We start from the raw sequence: 26,507 nt of genomic DNA, 5'->3' as shown, positions 1-26,507 counted from the left end.
GAAATTCAAGTTTTCTATGGGACGATATCCCTTCGCGCCTACATTTTTCTAATTTGCCGCCTTTTTCTACTGTCAAGATGCGTTGACCAAATTTTGGATAAAACGCTACACAATTACACGGCGGCAGTTGCATTGAGACTGAAAGCAAACAGTAAAGTAAATATTTTTTTTAAATTATAAATATAAAGTCATATTATAAATAAAATTTATCGAACGAAGAAGTCTATCTAGAATACAGTGAATAATTAAAATTGTAGCGGCATTTTTTTTTATATACACTTCAGTTTTTATCTTGGAGGATATAATCAAACGGAGACGCCATGTCTGTAATTTTCTCTACAAAACAGTCTGCCGATTTTTGCGGGGGAGGGGAACGTCAAATGTATGCGTAACGTAAAAATAGCCATGTCAGATAAACGTCAGTCCATACATTGTGTATGACCGTTGGCCGCCTATTTTTTTATATCATCTGGCAATTCTAAAGCGTTTCATTTCACGGTAATAAAATTTATTATTATTATGAACCTTTGATTCGAGCTAAATAAAGAAACGATATAATATCTTATTTCAAGTATATCCTCTAGTTGAACGTACTTACTTAAACGCTGGGGCAAATCTGACTAATCTGAGCATTAAAAGTTTGATTAAAAGATTAAACGGTCTATTGACAGATGATTGACAGTCAGTTTACACCTAACTAAATAATAGACAAAAAAAAATCAATCTGTCACTGTCAAAATCTAAAATTGTCCTAAAATCTACTTATGTCGCAAATATAACATTATTTGGTTCACTATCTTATTGAAAAGATTATCAAGATACGGTTAAATCATAACTTTGAATAAGTAAATTTACACATTCTCTGTTTTTTAATTCGCCAAAAACATAGTGCACCATAGACAATTGACGTAAATCAGCTGTCTGATATCAGTCGTTGTAGGTGGCAGCACAGCGTCACGTGAATTTTCATGGCGCTGAAGCAGGGCTAGTCCCGACGTCTTGTGATTTCACGAAATTATAGCTGTTTCTAATATTTACTGTTAAACAGCATTAATTTTTAAGTTCTAGGTGAGTACAGTAATGTATTTAGGCTTATTAAGTGCGTGGTGTGCTTTTAAATTGCTTTTGCGCGGGACTTGAAAGTGTCAAAATACTGACGGGTGTACTATGGGGTGGTTTGGGGTGAATTGGTGTTAGTAATAGTGGCGCCTGGATGTCTGAGCGTTAACGGGGCGCCGGACAGCCGGGGCGAGTATCGATTCCCAATCCCACCGCGCCAGACCGCGCAAAACACCACTTCGTTGCCCATATTCGCGTTAAACAGGACGTCTCCAAATTTCTCGGAGCCTAATCGATTTTTTCGACAAGGAGTACTATTTATGTTTCTCAATATGAAAATCGCTGCGTATTTGCTTGGGCTCTGGCCTATTACGGTTTTCATAGAAGCTTAATTCTCACTCAAGGTCAGCCCTCATTCCTCAATAATGTGTAACATTCGCGTGATGTTCCGTTCTGAGTTTTAACTATGTGTATTTTTGGTGTGTGAAGTGAACTACTCTTCGAACTGTAAACTAGAGCGTAATAGATTTCGAGTTCACCCTGAGGTTAGTTGGTGGTTTTCGTCACTGCAGTACTTTATATCACAGTGTCTAATAAGAAAAAATAATAGGTACATATCATGCAGACCATGCAGTAGTATGTCTAGTTATGCAGTCTTCTTCAAATAAGTCACATGTTTTTTTTTACGACATCCTACAGTGGTAGTCTTTAGTTTTTGGGTTATGGGTTATGTATCACTATTTTATAGCTTATTTACTTGAAGTTCTTGAATTAAAAAGTATTGAAAATATAATATACAACGACTAAAATTAATAAGAAAGTGGCACTGAAATAAAATACAGTATGCAGAAATTCCTCTAAAACAATTAATGCCCTATTTTAACTATAAACATCTTATTTTTCTAGGAATTTGATGCTTATGATAGCACATAGTCTTACTTGTCAGTGCAAAATTTGCTTGATCTGATTCGATGTTTATTTTGTTTGTTAAAATTTTTAAAAAGCGAAATTATGATGTTTTTTTGTTTACAGTGAAGATGTCGGAGTACTGGGTGATCAGCGCCCCTGGCGACAAGACGTGTCAACAGACTTGGGACACCCTCAACAATGCCACCAAATCAGGCAACCTTAGCGTCAACTACAAATTCCCCATTCCTGACCTTAAGGTATGTTTACACTAACTTACCAAACAGTCAGTATCAAATATGTAGATAGTGGCAACCAAAGTGGCCACACCTGTGCTATGGGAATAAGGCTGTGTTTGGACATATTTGGACATCACTATTTTTTTGATGCTGACTTAGGATGATTCAAATCAGCTTCTTTTTAGGTTTTTTTTTTTAGGGTCTTGGCAAAAATCGAACCTTAATTATTTGGTTTTGTCTGTCTGTCCGTATGTCACAGCCTCACAGCCATTTTACTCAAAATTTATAAGGAAATTTTTAATGAAATTCGTAACAAATATTGTTGGCTAAGAGTGTAAACCTGCTACATAAATCCATTTATGAAAATAGAGGATTTTGTACCTACTTGTATAGTATACTCGTACTTTAAACTTAAATCAATTTCAAAAATGGATTTAGCATGTTTACACTGTATGCTTGCAACCCCTCTGGTGTTTCAGGTGTCCATGGGCGAAGGATATTGCTTAGCCCATGCATTTATAACAAGACCAAAGTAATGCCATAAGTGTTCCGTCAACAAAGTTTTGTATGGTATACTAAAAACTATTTTTTTTTGTTATATTTATTGAACACTTTTCTTCAGGTGGGAACGCTGGATCAGTTGGTGGGTCTGTCTGATGACCTTGGCAAGTTGGACACCTTCGTGGAGGGAGTCACCAGGAAAGTGGCCCAGTACCTCGGAGAGGTGAGTCCTTCTCCTTACAGAATAAATAATAGTACTAGGTACAGAAGATTCACTCTCTTACAAAACGCGTTTATTACGACCAGATATGACCACTAGGTGGCGCAAGCGCGAGCAGGCGTCCGTTCCGTAGCGGTACGCGGCAACTACTATGGCTAGACACCAAAATTGGTGTGGACGCATGTACTTCTTGGTACTTGTAGCGACGCGACGAAATCGCGGAGTGAGCCAAGCCTGTTACAGGCAACTATTCGACATTCGAGTTGTTCGAGAGATCGGTATCCCCAGTGTAAATATCATTCCATAGCGTGACGAGCGTTCGCGTTTGCGTTATGTCTATTTTCATATCGGGATTTTGAACAGCGCGCCAAGCGGGAAGTTTTGGAAACTCAAAATCCCATACAAAATGACACTTAACGTAAAGGCGTACGTCACGTCGCGCTATCGATTGAAATTTACACTAGGGGTATAATTTAAATTAAATTATAGTTTGTCAATTGTACCTAGATGTGTTTTTGTGTGGTATCAAAAATACCAAAGAATTCAAATTTTGTTTTTTTTTTTCTTAATATTTACATCATTGTTTAAAACGTTCAAGTTTTTAAATACATAGTTTGTATTTATTTTAGAAGTATTTTATTAAAAAAGAATTAAATCATATTTGACAGGTACTAGAAGACCAACGCGACAAGCTGCACGAAAATCTGATGGCAAACAACAGTAAGTCACTTTTTTAATTTTTTGGAGCAATTTATTTTTCATGTGGCACTAAACATTTTATTTGTTATTGTTTGATTACAAAGTTATTTTAAGTAATTCCGTAAAAATAAAAACAATTACGGTACTTTGTTTGGTGCCATTCGTTTAAAAATTAAACAAGTGAAATAAAATTGAAGTTATACCTAGAGTCTTAGTAAGTTAAATAAAGTTTTTAAAAAGACGAGAATCTTGCATGTAAAGTTTTAGAATTGAACGATGGCATGTATTTGGGCTAGACAGGACATAGGCTGCTTAAAAGCAGGAAAGTGGCCAGCATGAAAAACTAATTCATAGACAAGAATGAACTGATGTAGACAAAAAGAAATAAAAGCACAGAGTAGTGCGAATATTTTTAGCATGCGTCGCTGAATCTCGATGGTTATATTTTTTTTTTATTTTTTATACTTCCTACTTGATTTTCGTTAATTACGTTTCAACTTGTGTATATTTTGCATGTATTTTTCTTTTTAACGAACACTTTAATCTTTGTTAATTTATTTAATTCTTGAACCACTGTCAGTAACTTTATCTTTCTGGATTCTTTTTTAAATTTTATTTGCAATATAAAATTGCACTGTATATAAGAATGTTTGTACATAATTATTTTATTTAACACTTACCATTTTCATGTACACATCTCATATCACCTATTAATCTTTTTATATTTTAATATTGAATTAATTAACTTAAATGTGATTTTCAAATGACAACGAATCTTTACCTAAAGCCATAAACCATGAACTGTTTTTGTCAACCAAGTACTTAATGCTACAACAGAAAAAAAAAATATTTTGTCATAAAATATTAAGATGTCAATTGTGATGATATAACATAAGTTGAATGTATAAAACTCAAGATTTGTCAAGTCAAAAAAATCTATCGCAAAGTTTGCACGTCTATTTTAATGTTAAAATGTTATTGTATCTATAAGTTTGGGGCTTTTCGTAGAAGGTTCGTTGACTACACTTTGTAAAATGGCTAAGAATGTTGCGTGGACAGTGTTTGTTACGAATGTTTGATTGTTTTAGAAAGAGGTTCGTCTACTTACAGCTATTCTGACCTCTCGCACTTTGCATTACAGTATCACTTGTATTATACGATAGTTGTTTTAAATATTATTGTTGCGTAGGATATTTGATGTGTTATACTCCGACTCCGTCATAGAAAAGGCACATCATAAACTAATTTTATAAGTTGGCGCTTTTGACTATTCTATTTTAGGGCCAACTTCTAGAAACATTATGCAGTGGATAAAGTTATAAGTATAGTTGGTGAGTGATTTTTACATGTATTATAATTATTATTTTGAGAAGTCATTATTTTTTAAAACAAGACTTCTTAATTTTCGTTTTTATTTTTCGAAATTATTTATATCATATGGTAACATCGTAAATCACAAATATTTTTTATTTTCGACGCTTCTTTTATGTATTTAAATATATCAATAAAGGTTCGTTAATGACCTTTTTAATATATTCGTTCCTATTGTAGATGATTGCAAATTAGTATTTGGAATTGCATTTCAGTGTCTGAAAAGTGGAAAAAGTTTTTTGGCAGTGAGTAACTATTTAGTAGTATATGTAAAAGCTTAGCAATTACTGCGCTTCTGATGCTTTGAGGATATACATATTCCACGTATCGGGTATGATATATGTATTTACGGCGAAAGTAAGTATATGCGTTCTTATATTCATTATCTGATATTGTCAGGTTAGGGTAAAAATACAGATACTCTGTTGAAAAAAAGGTCAACTATATTGTTGGAAGTTTTACTTTTGCATGTTCGTCGCTATGTGGATTTTGTCTTTTATTTCTTTTATTTTATAATCAATACGATCGATGTATGGTTAGACATTCTTATTCACAATTTTAGAAATTGGTTTAGGTAATAAGGAATAATGTACATCTTGTACATAAAGTATTAAAAAAAAAACAAATTCTTCGAACCATTCGTCTTTTAAATAATTTCGTTGTATTATGTATTGTAGCTTATTTAAAAGTCTTGTGTCTTTGTTTTACAATGTTTTAGAAGTTTAAATGCGTGTTTAAGGTTATTTGTCAAATGTGACGTTTAGTATATAAAATAAGTAATCGTTGTTTAAAATAGATTATATAAGTGTCTATAGAACTAAATAATATTGTGATAAACGTGGATAAAAACGGAGGCTTTTCTATATAGTGGCAAGGTGCGGTCGTTAAGTCAACATTTTAAATTGCAACAAGCACTATTGTTTGCGTAAATTTGAAACTTACCTAAGGAAGCAACGACACGACGGCTTCTGTTTTAAATCAGTTCTACATAAAATTACAAAATACCTAATAAATTATTTTAGGTGTTACCATTTCAATCGTCCGATCAGCTTATTATCGCCTGATCCAATGTATCGTTTGACACATGGATCGTGAATCGATCGGTTGCTGTGGTAAGCCCTTTACATTTTTACCACTAAAAGAAGAGGTTCCTTAATCCATATTTATCTATGTTTGGCTCCACAACCGGCGTTTATGATAACTATACATGCACAAGTGTCTCGATATAAGATATACGTAGAATTATGTCGTCATACCATAGATATCGCAATCACTGCCTCACAAGACATTCATAGCTTAGCCATACCGAGCTTCTACATACCGTCTATGCTTTGCGCTTCTTGTTATTATTAAATTTTAGTTTATTTTTCCTTAAATTTATTTGTTATATTTTGCTCCTATCCCACTAAAATCCTATTTTTATTTTATTTTCAATAAAACAAGCTTAGGTTCAAAATCTGACGCTGAAGAGCGTTTTATAGGCGAATAAAAGCTTTATAACATCGTAAACGATGAATAATTCATAACAATAACACGTTACGAGTCTTCAACCTAACTATAGCTGCGGAGTTTATACGGGCAATGCTTTTGTGGGGGACCGTGTTAAGAGCTTTGAAAATGGCAAGAATTTCCAGATTGTAAACCGAGAGAGTACGAATTAAAAGGTAATAAAAAAAATCAGAGAAGTAAAGCTCTCACTGAGTGATAACGATATCACATTTTGGTGATTGGATATCGGAATCAGGTCCTTGAAGCTTTTAAAGTTTAATTAATAAAATGTTATATAACAACCTTTTGAACCATTAAACCGATTTGAAAAAAAGAAAAAAGTGGTCTATTCGTCGGAATCTTTTATAGCACTCTTAACATGTTCCTTAACATGGCGTGGGACCCTGCAGCATGTGTTGTCGCGGGTATAAGAGCATCCTTCTTATAATTGAAGCGAACGATGTAGAAAAGGATATTCGAAGTCTAATATTACCAGCAAGAATGACTTCCTTGTTCGACAAATTTTATAATTCTATATTCACCGGGCCTATAAGTTCCATGGGAATGGACTGATGTTTAATTTAATATTTATACCTAATACTATTTATGACAGTACCTCGAATGAGTTGTTCTGTCAAACTGTCATAAATAATAAACTAATGACTGTAATGACTGAAATAGGTACGGGTAAATGTCGCATCATAGATTAAGGTATGGAGATTATTTATTTTATTTGAATTTAGATTCAGACAACAAGGGCCCCATATTACAAATGCCATGTAGACTAACCACACTGAGTCGTACAAAGGGCTCTGCGAGCTTTGTTCTTTCAACACAACGGCACCAGGGAGCTTCTCTTTAGGTGCTCTTCAGTACCTTTTAAAGGTACGCTAACCTCGATGCTACTTGACCGACTGCGTAAGCACGATTATGCTCTTGAATCCGCGACAACTGTGCTGCCAGGCATGGACTCATACGGCGACCCCGGCGGGGGCGAGCCGCCCGGCACGCCGACTTCACCCATCTGTGACTCGGCGTTTTCCGAACACCACGGCTGCTGGCCGTGCGAGCACCGGGACTCCTGCGAGCAGTCCCAGGCCTCCAGCGGTCGCAGCTCGCCGCGGTGGGACGACGAGGAGGAAGAGGAGAGGCCGCATCACGTGCTCTCGCAAGGTTTAGGTCCCGAGATCCTTGTCTTTGATGCTGGAGAATAGTCCTGGAAGTCTACTAAACCTTAACGGCCTGTAATAATCCTGTGAATACCCTAATTAGCGCGTAGAAATTAATGTTACTTCAAAACCCTAATCCGCGGATAAGAAGCCTGAATTCTTCGTAAGTCGTATTGTAACTTAGTTTTATGTTGAAGGTGTTTGCAAAATTGCGCGCACCGTCTACTACAGACTTAGCAGGAAAGGAAGATCGCGAGCACCCACGACAGGTGACGAAGCAAATGAAATGCCAGTCCTTATTATATAAGCTACTTATCTGTACCTTGACCTTGTAGTTAAAGTGTTCAAGCTTGAAGAAATTATGTTACACAACTTACACAATCCGATAACTCTATAGTATTGCCAGATGGCAATACTATAGAGTTATCGGATTGTGTAATGGCTGGCTATTTGACATTATCATCTGATAATGTCAAAATTATGGACTATTTTCTCAGCATCATTGACTAAATGCCCTTCCCTATCCGTTAGGCCCTTTCGCTCTGACCCCGTAGGCATTCCTCTACGAACAGCGCTGCCTGCGTTTTTAGTCAAATGTGAAGGCAGTGATTGCGTAAACAATAGGTATCTAGACTATCTAGGTTTATTTAGTTGCTAATTAAGCAGTTGGCGCTGGCCGTAATATTAAGTGTCGAGCGCCAATCTAAATTTATAAAATAGCCTCCTTTTTCCATTAAGAAGCAAAATACCTATTTATTAGACACTTCCAGCGCAAACTTTGACAAACGTGTTTTGTCTTTAAATCGTTGTCGCTGATAGCAGCTCCATACTCCATCAATAATCCAGATCACTGTTGACTTTGTTTACCAAAATATTTAAGAATCAAGTCAAGAAATCATATAATGTATAAAGAGTTAATTCTTGAGTATATTTTTACAAAGCAGTACTCTATATACGCAAAATATACTTAGTCGGACCAAGCTAACTCTGCATCGCATTTGCAGTGACTAAGTGTGGCAATGTTATCATTAATGTCAAATTTCTGTAAAAATATGGTGTTTATAATGACACTCCTTCATTTTATTCTGTTCAAGTCGGGCGCAAAGTTAATATCGACAACTTTTCTCTTTTGTCAGTGGTCAAAATATTTTCTGCGTAATATTATTTTAAAGCATTTGTGAAGCTACAAGTTTAGGTTGACGCTGTGACACTGGCTAGCATTCCGCAAATTGTATGTCTTGATTGTCACTTCTTAATGTCGCTTTTAAGTATAACTGCTATATTTAAGTACTATTTAACATGTAGACAAAAGTGAAATTTTTCTCCCCTGAAAAAAATTCACAAAACCGCTAAACACCATGTTTTTTAGCTTTTGTTGTTTTTAGGTTTAACTTTTATTTTGCATCGATGTTTTTTTATTCGTTATAAAATATGTAAGTAGCTTTATTAAGACGAATTTATGTTTTTCCTACCCGAAAATGTGATTTTTTAGGTTATTGCACTTTTACAGATGAACGTTTAGTTAAGTTTGAAACAGTTTTGAAATTCAATCAGACTATTTCTGGACGCATTTAATCGTGCATTTTGCTCGTATTTTATTCATATATTATGTATAAGTAATATTATCGTATGTATGAATTTTGTATTGAGTTGCATATTTTTAAAATACTTGTATGCGGCTTTTCTATGTATCCTTTTCTATGTATTTTCTAGGTAAAAAAATGTACCCTCCCATTAGAAAATGGACCAGCCAAAATGTATGAAACAGCCAATTTTTTTTTCGCGATTTCGGGATTGGTCCCATAGTAAAAGTTGCTCAGTATAATCCCAAAACCTCCCTAACAACGGGAATGCAGTTATTTTTTAGCCACCCTGTATGGGAACCGCAGAATTTCATAACAAAAGTTGAAAGTTAAAAAAATCATAACTCGAAAAGTACGAAAAATCGGCTAACATACATGGAGTATATTCTGATAGCCCAAGACGTGAGGAATCTAAAAAAAAATTTTGGACGTGTAGGTTTGGACCACCCTCTATGTAAATATATAATTTGAATGTGTTTTATAAATTTGGTAAAGATTTAAACTGCCACATAAAAATCAAAATAGGTAATCAACTTACGTCGTGATTATCAGGCCTCGGAGTTTTTTTAGCACGGTAAGACTAAGGAGAGCTATGGAGTCTTTGTTAACATTAAAATTAAATTCATACTCATACTCATCCTCATTAATTAAGTTCGTCCGAATCGTTTTATAAATACTTAGACTACTTATATGTAATTAATTCTGTTTACATATATTTAATTAAATGTTATATTATAAAAAAGTAATAATATGTATATGTGTATGTTAATATTATTATATTACCCATATTGCAGTGTCATCGCTCCAATATTTTATTTAAGTACTTAACGTACCTACATACTATAATTACTGTTAAGATAAGGATATTGGTGTCTTGAAAATGATGCCCAATAATATAATATGTATATGTGTATGTTAATATTATTATATTACCCATATTGCAGTGTCATCGCTCCAATATTTTATTTAAGTACTTAACGTACCTACATACTATAATTACTGTTAAGATATTGATATTGGTGTCTTGAAAATGATGCCCATGAATGCGACTTACGACGTTTATACTGCCCATTATGTGTGAACGAACTGTTTTGTAGACGTAAGGAAGAGTAACGCATAACTATTCTAAAATATTGTAGCTCTATATCAACCTTAATGAATAATAAACAGTTTTAATATCTATGGAATATCGTTTTAATATGTCGAATACGTATTACCAATGTTTATAATCATAGGTTGCATGTCTTAAGTACTTTTTTAAGTGATAGGCCACTTATGATTAAACCTCTTTACCTAAATATGTGTATGAGTAAATCAGATGTCACATTATGTCATGAATATATAGTTACGTATTTCGTTATTGTGATGATCGCTGATATTTATTAGGTCTAGAGCTGTACATAATTTACTTGTACTTAATTAATGAGGATGAGTATGAGTATGAACTTAATTTTAATGTTAACAAAGACTCCATAGCTCTCCTTAGTCTTACCGTGCTAAAAAAACTCCGAGGCCTGGTGATTATTCATAATATAAGTTTGGCGATACCTATTTCTAAAAGTTATTTATTAGGTTAATTAGTATCACAAAAACACAGGATATATTACACGGGATGCCGCAATGCAATACTGTGGTTAAAAGCTAATCAATGACCGTATTTTTTTATTTAATATTAACAACTGGTATCAAAATAGAAATAGTTTGATGGCTAAAAGTGTTTTGCCAATAATAATGATATAAATAAAAGACAGGTTAAAATACAATTAAAAAGACATACATACGGTCTAAAATACCGTAAATTATTAAAACTTAATACGGTATTAAAACTTTACCGGTGTACACTTATGAGTTTGAATATGAGTTAGTGAGTTAACTTGAGTCTAACAAATCTAAACAAACAAACAAGTTAGGTGGGAGTGGAAAAAGCTGTGGATTTTTTTGCACAATATTTCTGTATCCTGATGTTGTCCGGTGCTTAAAAGTCCATTTTAAAACGTGTCTTTTACATTTGTATCAAAGACGTCACTTGGACATAAAATTAATTTAAGTGGCACGTCTTTAAATTGACTTCGAAGAGCCCAATATGGTCAATATGATATTATTTTTAGAGATATAGTTAATATCTCGATTCTAAAAGGTTTGTGATATAAAAATAAATATGTATGGTTTGTATTACTTTGTATGTGAAGCTTTGCATTGGTTGTAGGCATTTGAAAGCATGAAATATCTATATGTTGCACGCTGTAGTACTTGGTGTTAAGTTAATTTAATTTTGTTTCACGTAGTAGGTATAACGCATGAAATGTGTTATTGCTAGTGTTTTATTGAGAAGCCTTTTCTTTTCTTTTTTTTTTCGCACTTGTGAAGACGACCGGAAAAATTTAATTTTGTACTTGTGGACTTTTTGCGTTTGGCATTGAAATCGTTTTTTTACATGTTGCATGGAAAGGAGGGACTAGATTAGTTTTACCTTAATAAAAAAAATATTTAGCATATTTTTGAACTTGGTAGTTATGTTTGTTACTACATTATTCGTTTTATAGTAAATTAAAGCCACGTAACCCCAAATTAACCTTTTTAGATTGTCCCATTTAAGTTTGAACGTTTTTTTATATGCGTGTAACGCAACTGAAACACGATTATTTTTTATTTTGTGTAACACGACAAAATTAGTCTTGCATAGAAAAAAGTACCTACCTAGTTACCTAGTTGTTACTGTAATTCAAGAAGTTTCCTAGATCGCAATAAGTAGACTGCAGTATTTCGAACTTTCCCCCAGACGTTACCCTAAAATCTGCCTAAAACTAAAACACATGCAACATGTACTACTTATCTATATAGGTACAGTCACGCTCCATGATTGTTACGCCATTTATGATTCTAGCTAAATTGGGCATTCCATAGCGTATTAAGTTTGGAACAACCAATTTAGCTAAGACCCTAATTGGCGTAACAATCCCGTGTGGTGACTGTTCAACCTTAAGCTTCACCACAACGATTTGTCCCTTGTCCACTAAGTTCATATCACCACACAACCCTGGCTCTGATTAGTCTGATTCATGAAAATATTGCCCATACCTACAAAAATGTTATTAAACTCTGACATTTCAGATTACTAAAGTGCCTAATATTTTTAAAAGCGATAAAACTGACATAAGTTGGTCTAATATAAATCAATAAGCTTATGGAGTTTGCACGAGCAATAAACTCTTTTAACCCCTTATTCATTAATTAAACGCTCTACAACCCTCAATTAGCTAATAATCGTTTGTCCTTATCTGTCCCCGTCTCATGCCGGCGTGCAAACTCCACCAGATGCTTATAAAAGCTTCTTGCTAAAAGACCGATTAACAACGACTTTGACTGTCGGTTCAAAAAAGAGTATGTTCACCAAATGTGTTATACAAGTGTAAAACGGACGTGTGTTTACAGCCGACCTGCCCACTTACCTGACTCGCTTCCAGTGGGACATGGCCAAGTACCCCATCAAGCAGAGCCTGCGCAACATCGCTGATATTATTAGCAAACAGGTATGCTTCAAAAAACACAGTCTATTTAAAAAACCTAGAACAAGATGGAAGGATGTAGTGCTAATAAAGGACATGAGTGAGTGCAAGTTGTGAGGACTATCGTGGACAGGGCGAAGTGGAGAAGGTTAAGCAGGAAAGCTGACCCCAGCACCATGTGGGATAGATAGCTAGGAAGAGAAAGACATCATCACTTTGTACACGAATATACACACTTTTCGTCTCATATTTCTCTATCCTTCATAGGCGTTGTAGGTATAGCTGGTCAACCAAATCTTGTCAGTAAAAAAAGGCGCGAAATTCAAATTTTCTATGGGACGATATCCCTTCGCGCCTACATTTTTCAAATTTGCCGCCTTTTTCTACTGTCAAGATCTGGTTGACCAAGTATAGATGTTTATATGTATATGTTAAACGTTGTGCAGGTGGGGCAAATCGACGCAGACCTGAAGGTGAAGTCGAGCGCCTACAACGCGCTCAAGGGCAACCTGCAGAACCTCGAGAAGAAACAGACGTAAGTGTCCAATAATAATAATTTAATATATACACGTCCCACTGTACTCTTATGCGTGAGAGGACCTGTGTTGTGCTGTAGTCCCCTGGCCCAATGTGATCCCGATACATTTTCACTTAGCATTTGTCAATAACGATTGTGACCATGACACCGCCAAACCTTTCTTCCAAGCCGCATCTTCCAAGCCGAGACATTCGCTATAATTGCCTGCGTGCATGAGAATATAGTTAGGCAAACCCAAGGGAAGAATATCTATATACTCAGCGACAGTCAGGCTGCACTCAAAGCGCTTGAATCGCACAGAGTGGACTCTAGACTGGTATATAATGGCGTCCAAGCTCTGAACCAGCTTGGAAGGCAAAACAGAGTGCAACTGGTATGGATCCCAGGGCACGAGGGATTCATAGGCAATGAAAATGCAGATGAACTGGCCAGAACCGGATCTGAAAGTAACCTTATAGGTCCGGAACCATTCGTGGGGCTCTCACAGGGAACCATCACAACGGCTATCAAAGACCATGCCAAGACCAAACATCAGGAAGAATGGAACAGTCTGACGGGTCTAAAGCATGCAAAGCTCTTCATGCAAGGAGTAGACTCCGGCTGGAGCAAAAAGCTTTGGAGACTTAACAAGAGACAACTCCAAATCATAACGGGGGTGTTCACTGGCCATTACGGGGTCAAAGGAATTCTGGCCAAGATGGGACACTCTGACAACACCGATTGTCGTATGTGTGGCGAAGAGGAAGATACAGTGAAACACTTAATGTGTGAATGTCACGCCCTAGCCAGACAAAGAATGAAGGACTTTGGAGCAGGATATCTGGAACCAAAGGACTTTAAAACGCTACCCATGAGCTCCATCATCCGACACATGGATATGGCGGGAAAAGCTCTTGAGTAGCTGACGGATCTTCTCCAGGGGGTAATTGCACAAAAGATCCCTATGGGTCGAAGTGTATCCGTAAGGGCCCCCGAAAATAATAAGATAAGATAAGAAGACCATGACACCGACTGGCATCGAGATGTATGTGGTCAACTGGTGCTTGCATCTTAAGAATAATGTAGCGAGATTTTAGAAATAGACAAACATTTTTTGTATAGGATTTTCTCGGCCTTGCATAGAGCTAGCTAGGAATATGCTTCATTTGAATTAAATTGCAAGCTGATACAGATCCGCTTCCACACTGTCTCCCCAGCGGTATCTGGGCCGACCTACCGGGCGGCCACCAGTCGGTCTTTCCAGGTACGCCATCTTGGCAGCCCGGTCCTCTCCCATTCTTATTAGGTGACTGAACCAGTGTGGAAGCGGATCTGCGTCAGCTTCAAGCCGATAATAGGCTACATGACTAATTTTTTTTATGGTATCAATCGATCGGGTTTGTTTTTAGGATCAAATGTCTATATGGGACCCATTGCATTAAAGTAACACAAAAGTCAGAAATTGTAGTCAAAGTCCGACAGTCGCACTTCACTCGCGAAACGCCCTATACAAAACGGACAGAGGCCGTGACGTCATCGCCCACGTTGTAGTATGGACAAAACAAGAAAATTGCGTTTTTGTCGGTGAAATATTGCGTTTATGTATATAGTTGCTATACAATATTTTTTTTGGTGAAATGTAAGGAATCGAATGGTACCCTTACTTTTATCGTTTTTGGAAGTTAAAAAAAACTTAAATTTTGAAACTTTCAAGTCCTGTTTTTTGTAATTTTTCAATATTTTATTTTAATATCCACATTATTGTGATAAATTGCTCGTTTGCTATCTATTTTACTAGATTTTGTTATAAAATTCAACATGTGTCAACATCCCTCTTGGCAGGAAACGGCGCAGGATCGGGAAAAGTCGGGTCGGGTTTGGGTCGCTGAGCCATATTAGTTAGTTAATTAAATTGGTGTGTTTACAGCGGCAGTCTGTTGACCCGTAACCTGTCGGACCTGGTGAAGAAGGAGCACTTCATCCTCGACAGCGAGTACCTGGTGACGCTCCTCGTCATCGTGCCTAAGTGAGTGTTCATTTCGCAGTTAAGTTCAGTTATGAGGAGTGTTTTTAAAGCCCGGCTGTAATGGACAAGAACATTAAAAGGCAACTATTATTTTTACAAGCTTTTAACTATGTATGTTTGTACGGGTCAAATCTTGCAAGTTAATTTTCATAAGTTAATTTGTGTGTAGGTAAGTCGGGTGACAATGCAATATCATGGTACCATGAAGCTAATCTGATGATGGAGACCGGAGGTGGCCATAGGAACTCTGCGATAAAATAACGCAACCTAATTGTGTTTGAGGTTTTTAGAATTGTCTCGATGAGTATTAGTTGGTGTTTAGCAAAATTTAAATGTGTCAACCCACATTCATTTTGCAATAAGATGTCAACTCAAAAAATTGACGGTTAAAGTTGACATTTTATTGCAAAATCAATGTGGCTTGACATTTTTGCTAAACACCATCCAGTTGTCCGTGGAAAGAAAAGTACAGTCAGCGATAAAAGCTTGTACCAAAAATGAAATTCTTGCCAAAACCATATTTTCTTTGAATTATGTCCTTACTGCCTTCAATACAATTTTCTTTTTGGTTCAAAGGGCCATGTTCAACGACTGGAATGCCAATTACGAGAAAATCACGGACATGATCGTACCCCGTTCCTCTCAGCTCGTTCACCAGGACAACGACTACGGCCTATTCACCGTCACGCTCTTTAAGAAGGTGCGTCTCTTTCTAACATGTACAGTTATACGTATAGATCACGGACATGATCGTGCCCCGCTCCGTCACGCTTTTCAAGAAGGTAATCTTATTTTATGGATCAAATAGGAACGATTGACATATTTAAAACGAGTAATGTCTTCGTCGGCGTTGACGAAATAACTTGGGACTCCATTTTGACACTGGCGAAATGTAGCACGAAATTGGGTCATGCTTTTCTATTCGTCCCGAGTTTGTGGGCATTTTCGCCTAGCATTTGGAACATAATACGAGTATTGGGTGTTATGCCGAACCACTGACAATCCAACCTCTAGACTGAGCTTAGGCCAATTCTTTCATGAAACCGATGCTGCCAAAAATACGGGGGTGCGGGGGGACGAGGTGAGCGAATCCCGTGCCGTGATTGGTCCGTTCAAATACACGGACCAATCACGGCGCGGGATTGACTTGAAGATGGAGTAACGCTACCGTATGTGTGGCAGAGGGGTTAGCGCGACTATGCTATGTCTAGAGGTTGGATTGTCTGTGTGCCGAACGGTCTGAGACATATGGGTCATTTTCCCAGCAGTGGACACACAGTGTCCTTTGTCCAACAGTGGGATACAATAGGCAGCATTAGGGGTCATCCATTAATTACATCACACTAATTTCTAGGTTTTTTGACCCCTCTCCCCTGGTGTGACGTCACATTTTTTAACGAAATCGGCCAATCGGAGTAGGTTTTTGTACCTATTATTAATATTTAATCAAAATATTTTTGATAAAAGAAATATTAGTAATGTTAACCCAAAACTGATTAGGAAAGAAAATTAAACGAATAAAAATTATTATCTTCCCAAAAACTTTGATTGTACAGCGAATTAAATAATTTAAAGTGACGTCACAAAGTTTGTGACTCCCCCCTCCCCCCTGTCACAACATGTGACATTTTCTTGACACGCCCCCCCCCCCTAAACGTGTGATGTAATTAATGGATGACCCCTAAGGCCACAATATGCTCGTAATGCTATGTCATAAGTCATAAGTTATTTACCTATTTGCGAAAGATAGGGTTACATAGGATGTTACATTTCATAGTTAAGTGAGCCAAGCTACCTTGTCACACAGTGACATGCAAATTGTATGGCTAATACTAAACATGCACTTAGATAATATCTAAAATTAATTCATATTTACATAACATAACAATAATATTAACATACAAAATAACAAAATTTAAGACTAATTATTTGGTATTATGTTTCTCTTAACACAGGCTCGGTCTGAAAACCAGCGCTGAGGCTCCGGCACAGCACATGCTGAGACTGAGACCTATTGCCTCACAATATTTGTAACGATAGATTAATTATTAAGTACATATGTATTAGCTAGTAAGTTTTTTTTTGTGGCAATAAATGTTTGAAGTTTGAAGTTTGTATGTATGTTCCGCAGGTGGCGGACGAGTTCAAGCTGCACGCCCGCGAGCGCAAGTTCATCGTGCGCGAGTTCTCCTACAACGAGAACGACCTCTCCGCCGGCAAGAACGAGATCACCAAGCTCGTCACCGACAAGAAGAAACAATTCGTACGTCATTCTCCTTATTTCCGTCATTTTTTTTTTTTTTTTTTTTTTTTTTTTTTTTTTTTTTTTTTTTTAAACAAGTTACAGACATTTACAGGAATTACATTAATAAGCTTACAGTTTAGATCTGGACTATAACTCCAAACATGTGTGCACAGAAGGATAGGAACATACAGTTAAAATATAATCAGTTAAAATATATATTATCCTCCAAAACACTGTCATTGTCTCCTAAACATCGTCACTGGCTGCTTGATGATCGTCATTTGCATAAATATTGTAGTCATTAACAAGTTCGTTGGGCGCGAGTTCTCCTACAACGAGAACGACCTCTCCGCCGACAAGAACGAGATCACCAAGCTCGTCACCGACAAGAAGAAACAATTCGTACGTCATTCTCCTTATTTCCGTCATTTTTTTTTTTCTTTTTTTTTTTTTTTTTTGGCTCACAAAACAAGTTACAGACATTTACAGGAATTACATTAATAAGCCTACAGTTTAGATCTGGACTATAACTCCAAACATGTGTGCACAGAAGGATAGGAACATACAGTTAAAATATAATCAGTTAAAATATATATTATCCTCCAAAACACTGTCATTGTCTCCTAAACATCGTCACTGGATGCTTGATGATCGTCATTTGCATAAATATTGTAGTCATTAACAAGTTCGTTGGGCGCGAGTTCTCCTACAACGAGAACGACCTCTCCGCCGGCAAGAACGAGATCACCAAGCTCGTCACCGACAAGAAGAAACAATTCGTACGTCATTCTCCTTATTTCCGTCATTTTTTTTTTTTTTTTGGCTCACAAAACAAGTTACAGACATTTACAGGAATTACATTAATAAGCTTACAGTTTAGATCTGGACTATAACTCCAAACATGTGTGCACAGAAGGATAGGAACATACAGTTAAAATATATATTATCCTCCAAAACACTGTCATTGTCTCCTAAACATCGTCACTGGCTGCTTGATGATCGTCATTTGCATCAATATTGTAGTCATTAACAAGTTCATCGTGCGCGAGTTCTCCTACAACAACGAGAACGACCTCTCCGCCGGCAAGAACGAGATCACCAAGCTCGTCACCGACAAGAAGAAACAATTCGTACGTCATTCTCCTTATTTCCGTCAATATCCCCCAAAACACTGTCATTGTCTCCTAAACATCGTCACTGTATGCTTGATGATCGTCATTTGCATCAATATTGTAGTCATTAACAAGTTCGTTGGGCGCGAGTTCTCCTACAACGAGAACGACCTCTCCGCCGGCAAGAACGAGATCACCAAGCTCGTCACCGATAAGAAGAAACAATTCGTACGTCATTCTCCTTATTTCCGTCACTATCCCCCAAAACACTGTCATTGTCTCCTAAACATCGTCACTGGATGCTTGATGATCGTCATTTGCATCAATATTGTAGTCATTAACAAGTTCGTTGGGCGCGAGTTCTCCTACAACGAGAACGACCTCTCCGCCGGCAAGAACGAGATCACCAAGCTCGTCACCGACAAGAAGACACAATTCGTACGTCATTCTCCTTATTTCCGTCACTATCCCCCAAAACACTGTCATTGTCTCCTAAACATCGTCACTGGATGCTTGATGATCGTCATTTGCATCAATATTGTAGTCATTAACAAGTTCGTTGGGCGCGAGTTCTCCTACAACGAGAACGACCTCTCCGCCGGCAAGAACGAGATCACCAAGCTCGTCACCGACAAGAAGAAACAATTCGTACGTCATTCTCCTTATTTCCGTCACTATCCCCCAAAACACTGTCATTGTCTCCTAAACATCGTCACTGGATGCTTGATGATCGTCATTTGCATCAATATTGTAGTCATTAACAAGTTCGTTGGGCGCGAGTTCTCCTACAACGAGAACGACCTCTCCGCCGACAAGAACGAGATCACCAAGCTCGTCACCGACAAGAAGAAACAATTCGTACGTCATTCTCCTTATTTCCGTCATTTTTTTTTTTCTTTTTTTTTTTTTTTTTTGGCTCACAAAACAAGTTACAGACATTTACAGGAATTACATTAATAAGCCTACAGTTTAGATCTGGACTATAACTCCAAACATGTGTGCACAGAAGGATAGGAACATACAGTTAAAATATAATCAGTTAAAATATATATTATCCTCCAAAACACTGTCATTGTCTCCTAAACATCGTCACTGGATGCTTGATGATCGTCATTTGCATAAATATTGTAGTCATTAACAAGTTCGTTGGGCGCGAGTTCTCCTACAACGAGAACGACCTCTCCGCCGGCAAGAACGAGATCACCAAGCTCGTCACCGACAAGAAGAAACAATTCGTACGTCATTCTCCTTATTTCCGTCATTTTTTTTTTTTTTTGGCTCACAAAACAAGTTACAGACATTTACAGGAATTACATTAATAAGCTTACAGTTTAGATCTGGACTATAACTCCAAACATGTGTGCACAGAAGGATAGGAACATACAGTTAAAATATATATTATCCTCCAAAACACTGTCATTGTCTCCTAAACATCGTCACTGGCTGCTTGATGATCGTCATTTGCATCAATATTGTAGTCATTAACAAGTTCATCGTGCGCGAGTTCTCCTACAACAACGAGAACGACCTCTCCGCCGGCAAGAACGAGATCACCAAGCTCGTCACCGACAAGAAGAAACAATTCGTACGTCATTCTCCTTATTTCCGTCAATATCCCCCAAAACACTGTCATTGTCTCCTAAACATCGTCACTGTATGCTTGATGATCGTCATTTGCATCAATATTGTAGTCATTAACAAGTTCGTTGGGCGCGAGTTCTCCTACAACGAGAACGACCTCTCCGCCGGCAAGAACGAGATCACCAAGCTCGTCACCGACAAGAAGAAACAATTCGTACGTCATTCTCCTTATTTCCGTCACTATCCCCCAAAACACTGTCATTGTCTCCTAAACATCGTCACTGGATGCTTGATGATCGTCATTTGCATCAATATTGTAGTCATTAACAAGTTCGTTGGGCGCGAGTTCTCCTACAACGAGAACGACCTCTCCGCCGGCAAGAACGAGATCACCAAGCTCGTCACCGACAAGAAGACACAATTCGTACGTCATTCTCCTTATTTCCGTCACTATCCCCCAAAACACTGTCATTGTCTCCTAAACATCGTCACTGGATGCTTGATGATCGTCATTTGCATCAATATTGTAGTCATTAACAAGTTCGTTGGGCGCGAGTTCTCCTACAACGAGAACGACCTCTCCGCCGGCAAGAACGAGATCACCAAGCTCGTCACCGACAAGAAGAAACAATTCGTACGTCATTCTCCTTATTTCCGTCACTATCCCCCAAAACACTGTCATTGTCTCCTAAACATCGTCACTGGATGCTTGATGATCGTCATTTGCATCAATATTGTAGTCATTAACAAGTTCGTTGGGCGCGAGTTCTCCTACAACGAGAACGACCTCTCCGCCGGCAAGAACGAGATCACCAAGCTCGTCACCGACAAGAAGAAACAATTCGTACGTCATTCTCCTTATTTCCGTCATTTTTTTTATTTTTTTTATTTGGCTCACAAAACAAGTTACAGACATTTACAGGAATTACATTAATAAGCTTACAGTTTAGATCTGGACTATAACTCCAAACATAGCACAGAAGGATAGGAACATACAGTTAAAATATAATCAGTTAAAATATATATTATCCTCCAAAACACTGTCATTGTCTCCTATACATCGTCACTGGCTGCTTGATGATCGTCATTTGCATCAATATTGTAGTCATTAACAAGTTCGTTGGGCGCGAGTTCTCCTACAACGAGAACGACCTTTCCGCCGGCAAGAACGAGATCACCAAGCTCGTCACCGACAAGAAGAAACAATTCGTACGTTCTCTTCGTTCACGTCATTCACTACCCTCCCCCGCCATTGTTCTTCCCAAAACCGTTATAATCCTCATCAAATCCGTCATTAGACATTATTTATCCTCCTCAAATCAGTCAGTAGGCACTATCCTCCTCAAAACCGACATGGACATTATCCTCCTAAAAACCGTCATTGTCGCAGCATATACGTCATTCGCCTCAATATTGTCGGCATCAACAAGAAAAAAAATACAAGTCGGACGTATTGTGTACAACAGTAGTAGGCGTCCCTAGGAGACCCTCTCCGCTGGTGTAAACGAGATTACCAAGTTCGTCACCGACAAGATGTAAATTATATGTCATTATCCTCCTCAATATTCATTATCCTCCTAAACACCGTAATTGTCGCACCATTATCGTCATTCGTCTAGCATTTAATAGGCGATCCATTGGACAAGAAACTAAATGACATGGGTAATAATTGATTATTTTCCGTTGCACAGGGTCCCTTGGTCCGATGGTTGAAGGTGAACTTCTCCGAGTGCTTCTGTGCCTGGATACACGTGAAGGCGCTGCGTGTGTTCGTAGAATCCGTGCTCAGGTTGGTATTATGTACACCACCATCGGTGACATCAAATGCCGTAGTTTAACTGTTCGGTTGGACAAAAACGAATAGTCACTATCGTAAATCTTTATTTATCTTTGGGTAGGTTATAAAGAAAGAGAAAAGAAATTTTATTTGCTAGAAATATGTTACCTAGGTACAGAGATAGGGTGTTACCATGCAATTTCGCAAGTTCTTCTCGAATCTTTTCGAGCGATGGCCCCACTTTTTGATATTTAACACATATCAGTGAAAAAATAAGAATCAAAGTCAAATGAAGTTCTAAACGTTTTAATCATGTGTCGAAAGATGGCAGTAAATTTACTGTGACTACTAAATTTACTTTGACAATCCGCCCTATACTATCGAAACTCCAGCGCTCTGCCATCTGAGCCACCAAGACCTCATCCATAGCCAGTAAATCTTTCCACCATGTAGGTCAAGGGGAACCGACCTATTTAAATTTATTCTTAGCTTAATATCATCGTTCGCAGACGTTTCTGCTAGTTACAAATTAACATATAACCTTTGTTTTCAGATACGGCCTCCCCGTGAACTTCCAGGCCGTGGTGATGGTCCCGTCCCGCAAGAGCATGAAGAAGCTGCGCGACGTGCTGCAGCAGCTGTACGCGCACCTCGACCACTCCGCGCAGAGCCACGGGGCGAACGCAGCAGACGTGAGTACATATACTACACCCACCGATGAATAGCTGCCAGGCCGCGGTGATGGTCCCGTCCCGCAAGAGCATGAAGAAGCTGCGCGACGTGCTGCAGCAGCTGTACGCGCACCTCGACCACTCCGCGCAGAGCCACGGGGCGAACGCAGCAGACGTGAGTACATATACTACACCCACCGATGAATAGCTGCCAGGCCGCGGTGATGGTCCCGTCCCGCAAGAGCATGAAGAAGCTGCGCGACGTGCTGCAGCAGCTGTACGCGCACCTCGACCACTCCGCGCAGAGCCACGGGGCGAACGCAGCAGACGTGAGTACATATACTACACCCACCAGTGAACAGCTGCCAGGCCGCGGTGATGGTCCCGTCCCGCAAGAGCATGAAGAAGCTGCGCGACGTGCTGCAGCAGCTGTACGCGCACCTCGACCACTCCGCGCAGAGCCACGGGGCGAACGCAGCAGACGTGAGTACATATACTACACCCACCAGTGAACAGCTGCCAGGCCGCGGTGATGGTCCCGTCCCGCAAGAGCATGAAGAAGCTGCGCGACGTGCTGCAGCAGCTGTACGCGCACCTCGACCACTCCGCGCAGAGCCACGGGGCGAACGCAGCAGACGTGAGTACATATACTACACCCACCAGTGAACAGCTGCCAGGCCGCGGTGATGGTCCCGTCCCGCAAGAGCATGAAGAAGCTGCGCGACGTGCTGCAGCAGCTGTACGCGCACCTCGACCACTCCGCGCAGAGCCACGGGGCGAACGCAGCAGACGTGAGTACATATACTACACCCACCAGTGAACAGCTGCCAGGCCGCGGTGATGGTCCCGTCCCGCAAGAGCATGAAGAAGCTGCGCGACGTGCTGCAGCAGCTGTACGCGCACCTCGACCACTCCGCGCAGAGCCACGGGGCGAACGCAGCAGACGTGAGTACATATACTACACCCACCAGTGAACAGCTGCCAGGCCGCGGTGATGGTCCCGTCCCGCAAGAGCATGAAGAAGCTGCGCGACGTGCTGCAGCAGCTGTACGCGCACCTCGACCACTCCGCGCAGAGCCACGGGGCGAACGCAGCAGACGTGAGTACATATACTACACCCACCAGTGAACAGCTGCCAGGCCGCGGTGATGGTCCCGTCCCGCAAGAGCATGAAGAAGCTGCGCGACGTGCTGCAGCAGCTGTACGCGCACCTCGACCACTCCGCGCAGAGCCACGGGGCGAACGCAGCAGACGTGAGTACATATACTACACCCACCAGTGAACAGCTGCCAGGCCGCGGTGATGGTCCCGTCCCGCAAGAGCATGAAGAAGCTGCGCGACGTGCTGCAGCAGCTGTACGCGCACCTCGACCACTCCGCGCAGAGCCACGGGGCGAACGCAGCAGACGTGAGTACATATACTACACCCACCAGTGAACAGCTGCCAGGCCGCGGTGATGGTCCCGTCCCGCAAGAGCATGAAGAAGCTGCGCGACGTGCTGCAGCAGCTGTACGCGCACCTCGACCACTCCGCGCAGAGCCACGGGGCGAACGCAGCAGACGTGAGTACATATACTACACCCACCGATGAATAGCTGCCAGGCCGCGGTGATGGTCCCGTCCCGCAAGAGCATGAAGAAGCTGCGCGACGTGCTGCAGCAGCTGTACGCGCACCTCGACCACTCCGCGCAGAGCCACGGGGCGAACGCAGCAGACGTGAGTATACTAGCCTCCTAAGGCTACAAATCAAAATAAAAAAATTGCCACTGAAATTTGAACCTATAGTGCAGGGAATAGAGTTGATATTGATTTGTTTGAAACAAAGTAAATGCAACTCTGTTCCAATTGAATATAATTTAAATTTCATCGAAATGAAGAAATACCTATAGGTAGGACCTTGGGCCTTAGGAGGATAGACTTGATGATGACTTCCCCCAATGAACAGCTGCCAGGCGCCCGGAGTAGGATGTAGCAGAAGGATAACAAACTATACCTACTCTGGCAAGACATTACCCACAGTAGGAAAATTTGAAATATGTAGGCGAGAAGCCTCGATCTCTAATACAAAATTTGAATTAATTTCGCGCTTTTATCTTACTGACAAAGTGGGTTTTCCAAAGTATAACTAGAAGGGTTTAGTTAAGCTCTCAAAACTGTATATCTAGGACTACTTAATCAGTAAACACTCCAGGTTTTTTTTTTCTTAATTTATTTTTTTATTTGTTTCAGACGGCGGAACTCGCGGGTCTGGGCTTCGGGCAGTCGGAGTACTTCCCCTACGTGTTCTACAAGGTCAACGTCGACATGATTGAAAAGGCCTAGGCCATAGCTAGGTACGTCACAACCTTAATTGTGTATTCATATCGTCGAAAAGTATTATGTTAAACCTAAGAAAAAGTGCCCCAAGTTTGACAGCTGAGCTAGGCGGCGCTTTAAGGCGCCATGTTTTGTGGTAGACCCCACCCTCCCCCTGTAACCAAGCGTGGTATTTTGATGACCCCCCCCCCCTCTTCCGCCTAAACTGGACTAGTATTATGGGTATGTTCCCTAAAGCGGGCATTACATTATACAATTTGCAGAGCGCTAGCTGAGTTAGCGCACTAAGTTAGCATAGTGTAAAGGCAGCTAGCCAGTTAGTGACCCAATCTAGTGCGATCGCATGTGCTCTGTCGCACTAGAACGCATAGTGTAAATGGTTTTAGCGCGCTTAGCGATTACTGTGCAAGGTCAGTTGTCGGCACGCAATGTTTTATTTATTGTATTTCAGTTCAAAATGATGCAGCCACAGACTAGGGAAAAGGAAGTACTGCTTAAACATGATTGAACTTTATTAAGACATGCCCTTTTTATGGGATAAAAAACATAAAGATTACAATTAAAGATTTTTATTCGTGAAAATGTACTAGACAAGTGTTAAAACAATGCCAACTTTTTGATGTTTTGATGGTGCCATGATATACTAGCTCTGTTCGGAAGATGAGGTTCGATTCGAACGATGATCACTGCCGAAATGAAAATAGGACACTAACTAGCGTCGCTAGCTAGTGTAGTGTAATGAACAAGCTCTTTTTTATCTCGCCTAGCAACACTTAATTAGCGCTCTGCAAATTGTATAATGTAATGCCCGCTTAACTGGATTGTCAAACATTACCTTTTGATTACTAGTCTTTACCGCATAACTTACCTATTATTTTAATTGTTTTTTTTTTGTGACAGGTAATACAACTACATGTCACCCGGCTTGCGGCCCGCAAGAAATAGTTGCAATCTGTTAAAAAAAATTGTACAATAATTATATTTTTAAATAGAATATTTATCAACCGACAAAATATATATACACTGGCCTGTATGAATAAAATCATTTGCGATATATTTTACCATGTACAGTTTTTGTTTTATTTTATATTTTCAAAGGCAGGTTTGTATGTTTTGAATTCTTACAATAGTAACATTTTGAAAATCAGGCCAATTTTCTGTGCCTTTTCATTTGGCACACGGTCTGTCAATGTCTCATAAAAAAACATTTTTTGTCTATTATAACTGACATTTTATTAAGCATGTTTTCTATTATGTTATTATTGTAAGTTGTTATTTAAATAAGGTATTTGGAAGTGTTTAACTGCAATGTTCCAAGCGCAACAACCTTATGTTCAGTATTATGTGAGTTGCGTTCGTAGACTAGTTGCATATCATCCGTTTGATGCTGTATAATAAATGTTCAACAGATATTTATATTGGAGTTAATGAAATGGAAAAAAAAACTATGTAAATAAGAACATTCCTCGTCATAACTTGTGTAGTACATAATAAAATAAAAATTATTATTCAAGTTACTGTT

General features: G+C 39.1%; 1 protein-coding gene across 1 annotated transcript; it reads left to right on the top strand.

Moving 5' to 3' along the window:
* Nucleotides 1-909: 909 nt before the first annotated feature.
* Nucleotides 910-26,507, top strand: LOC134661239 (V-type proton ATPase subunit C). The gene is made up of 13 exons (XM_063517227.1): nt 910-1,068; nt 2,092-2,225; nt 2,827-2,928; nt 3,594-3,645; nt 12,668-12,765; nt 13,188-13,276; nt 15,186-15,284; nt 15,861-15,984; nt 17,416-17,547; nt 21,914-22,011; nt 22,553-22,691; nt 24,899-25,002; nt 25,886-26,507. Exons 2-12 carry the CDS (start codon nt 2,097-2,099, stop codon nt 24,989-24,991), a joined length of 1,155 nt encoding a protein of 384 aa, XP_063373297.1. The 5' UTR covers nt 910-1,068; nt 2,092-2,096; the 3' UTR covers nt 24,992-25,002; nt 25,886-26,507.

Source organism: Cydia amplana, chromosome 2, assembly GCF_948474715.1.
Source record: "Cydia amplana chromosome 2, ilCydAmpl1.1, whole genome shotgun sequence".
Lineage (NCBI taxonomy): Eukaryota > Metazoa > Arthropoda > Insecta > Lepidoptera > Tortricidae > Cydia > Cydia amplana.
This window is presented reverse-complemented; position numbering and strand designations above follow the sequence as displayed.

Coding starts and splice junctions, on each gene's coding strand:
- LOC134661239 (XM_063517227.1), top strand. CDS start 2,097: ATGTCGGAGTACTGGGTGATCAGCGCCCCTGGCGACAAGACGTGTCAA. Junction 22,012..22,552: donor TTCGTAGAATCCGTGCTCAG/GTTGGTATTATG, acceptor CTTTGTTTTCAG/ATACGGCCTCCCCGTGAACT. Junction 22,692..24,898: donor ACGGGGCGAACGCAGCAGAC/GTGAGTACATAT, acceptor TATTTGTTTCAG/ACGGCGGAACTCGCGGGTCT.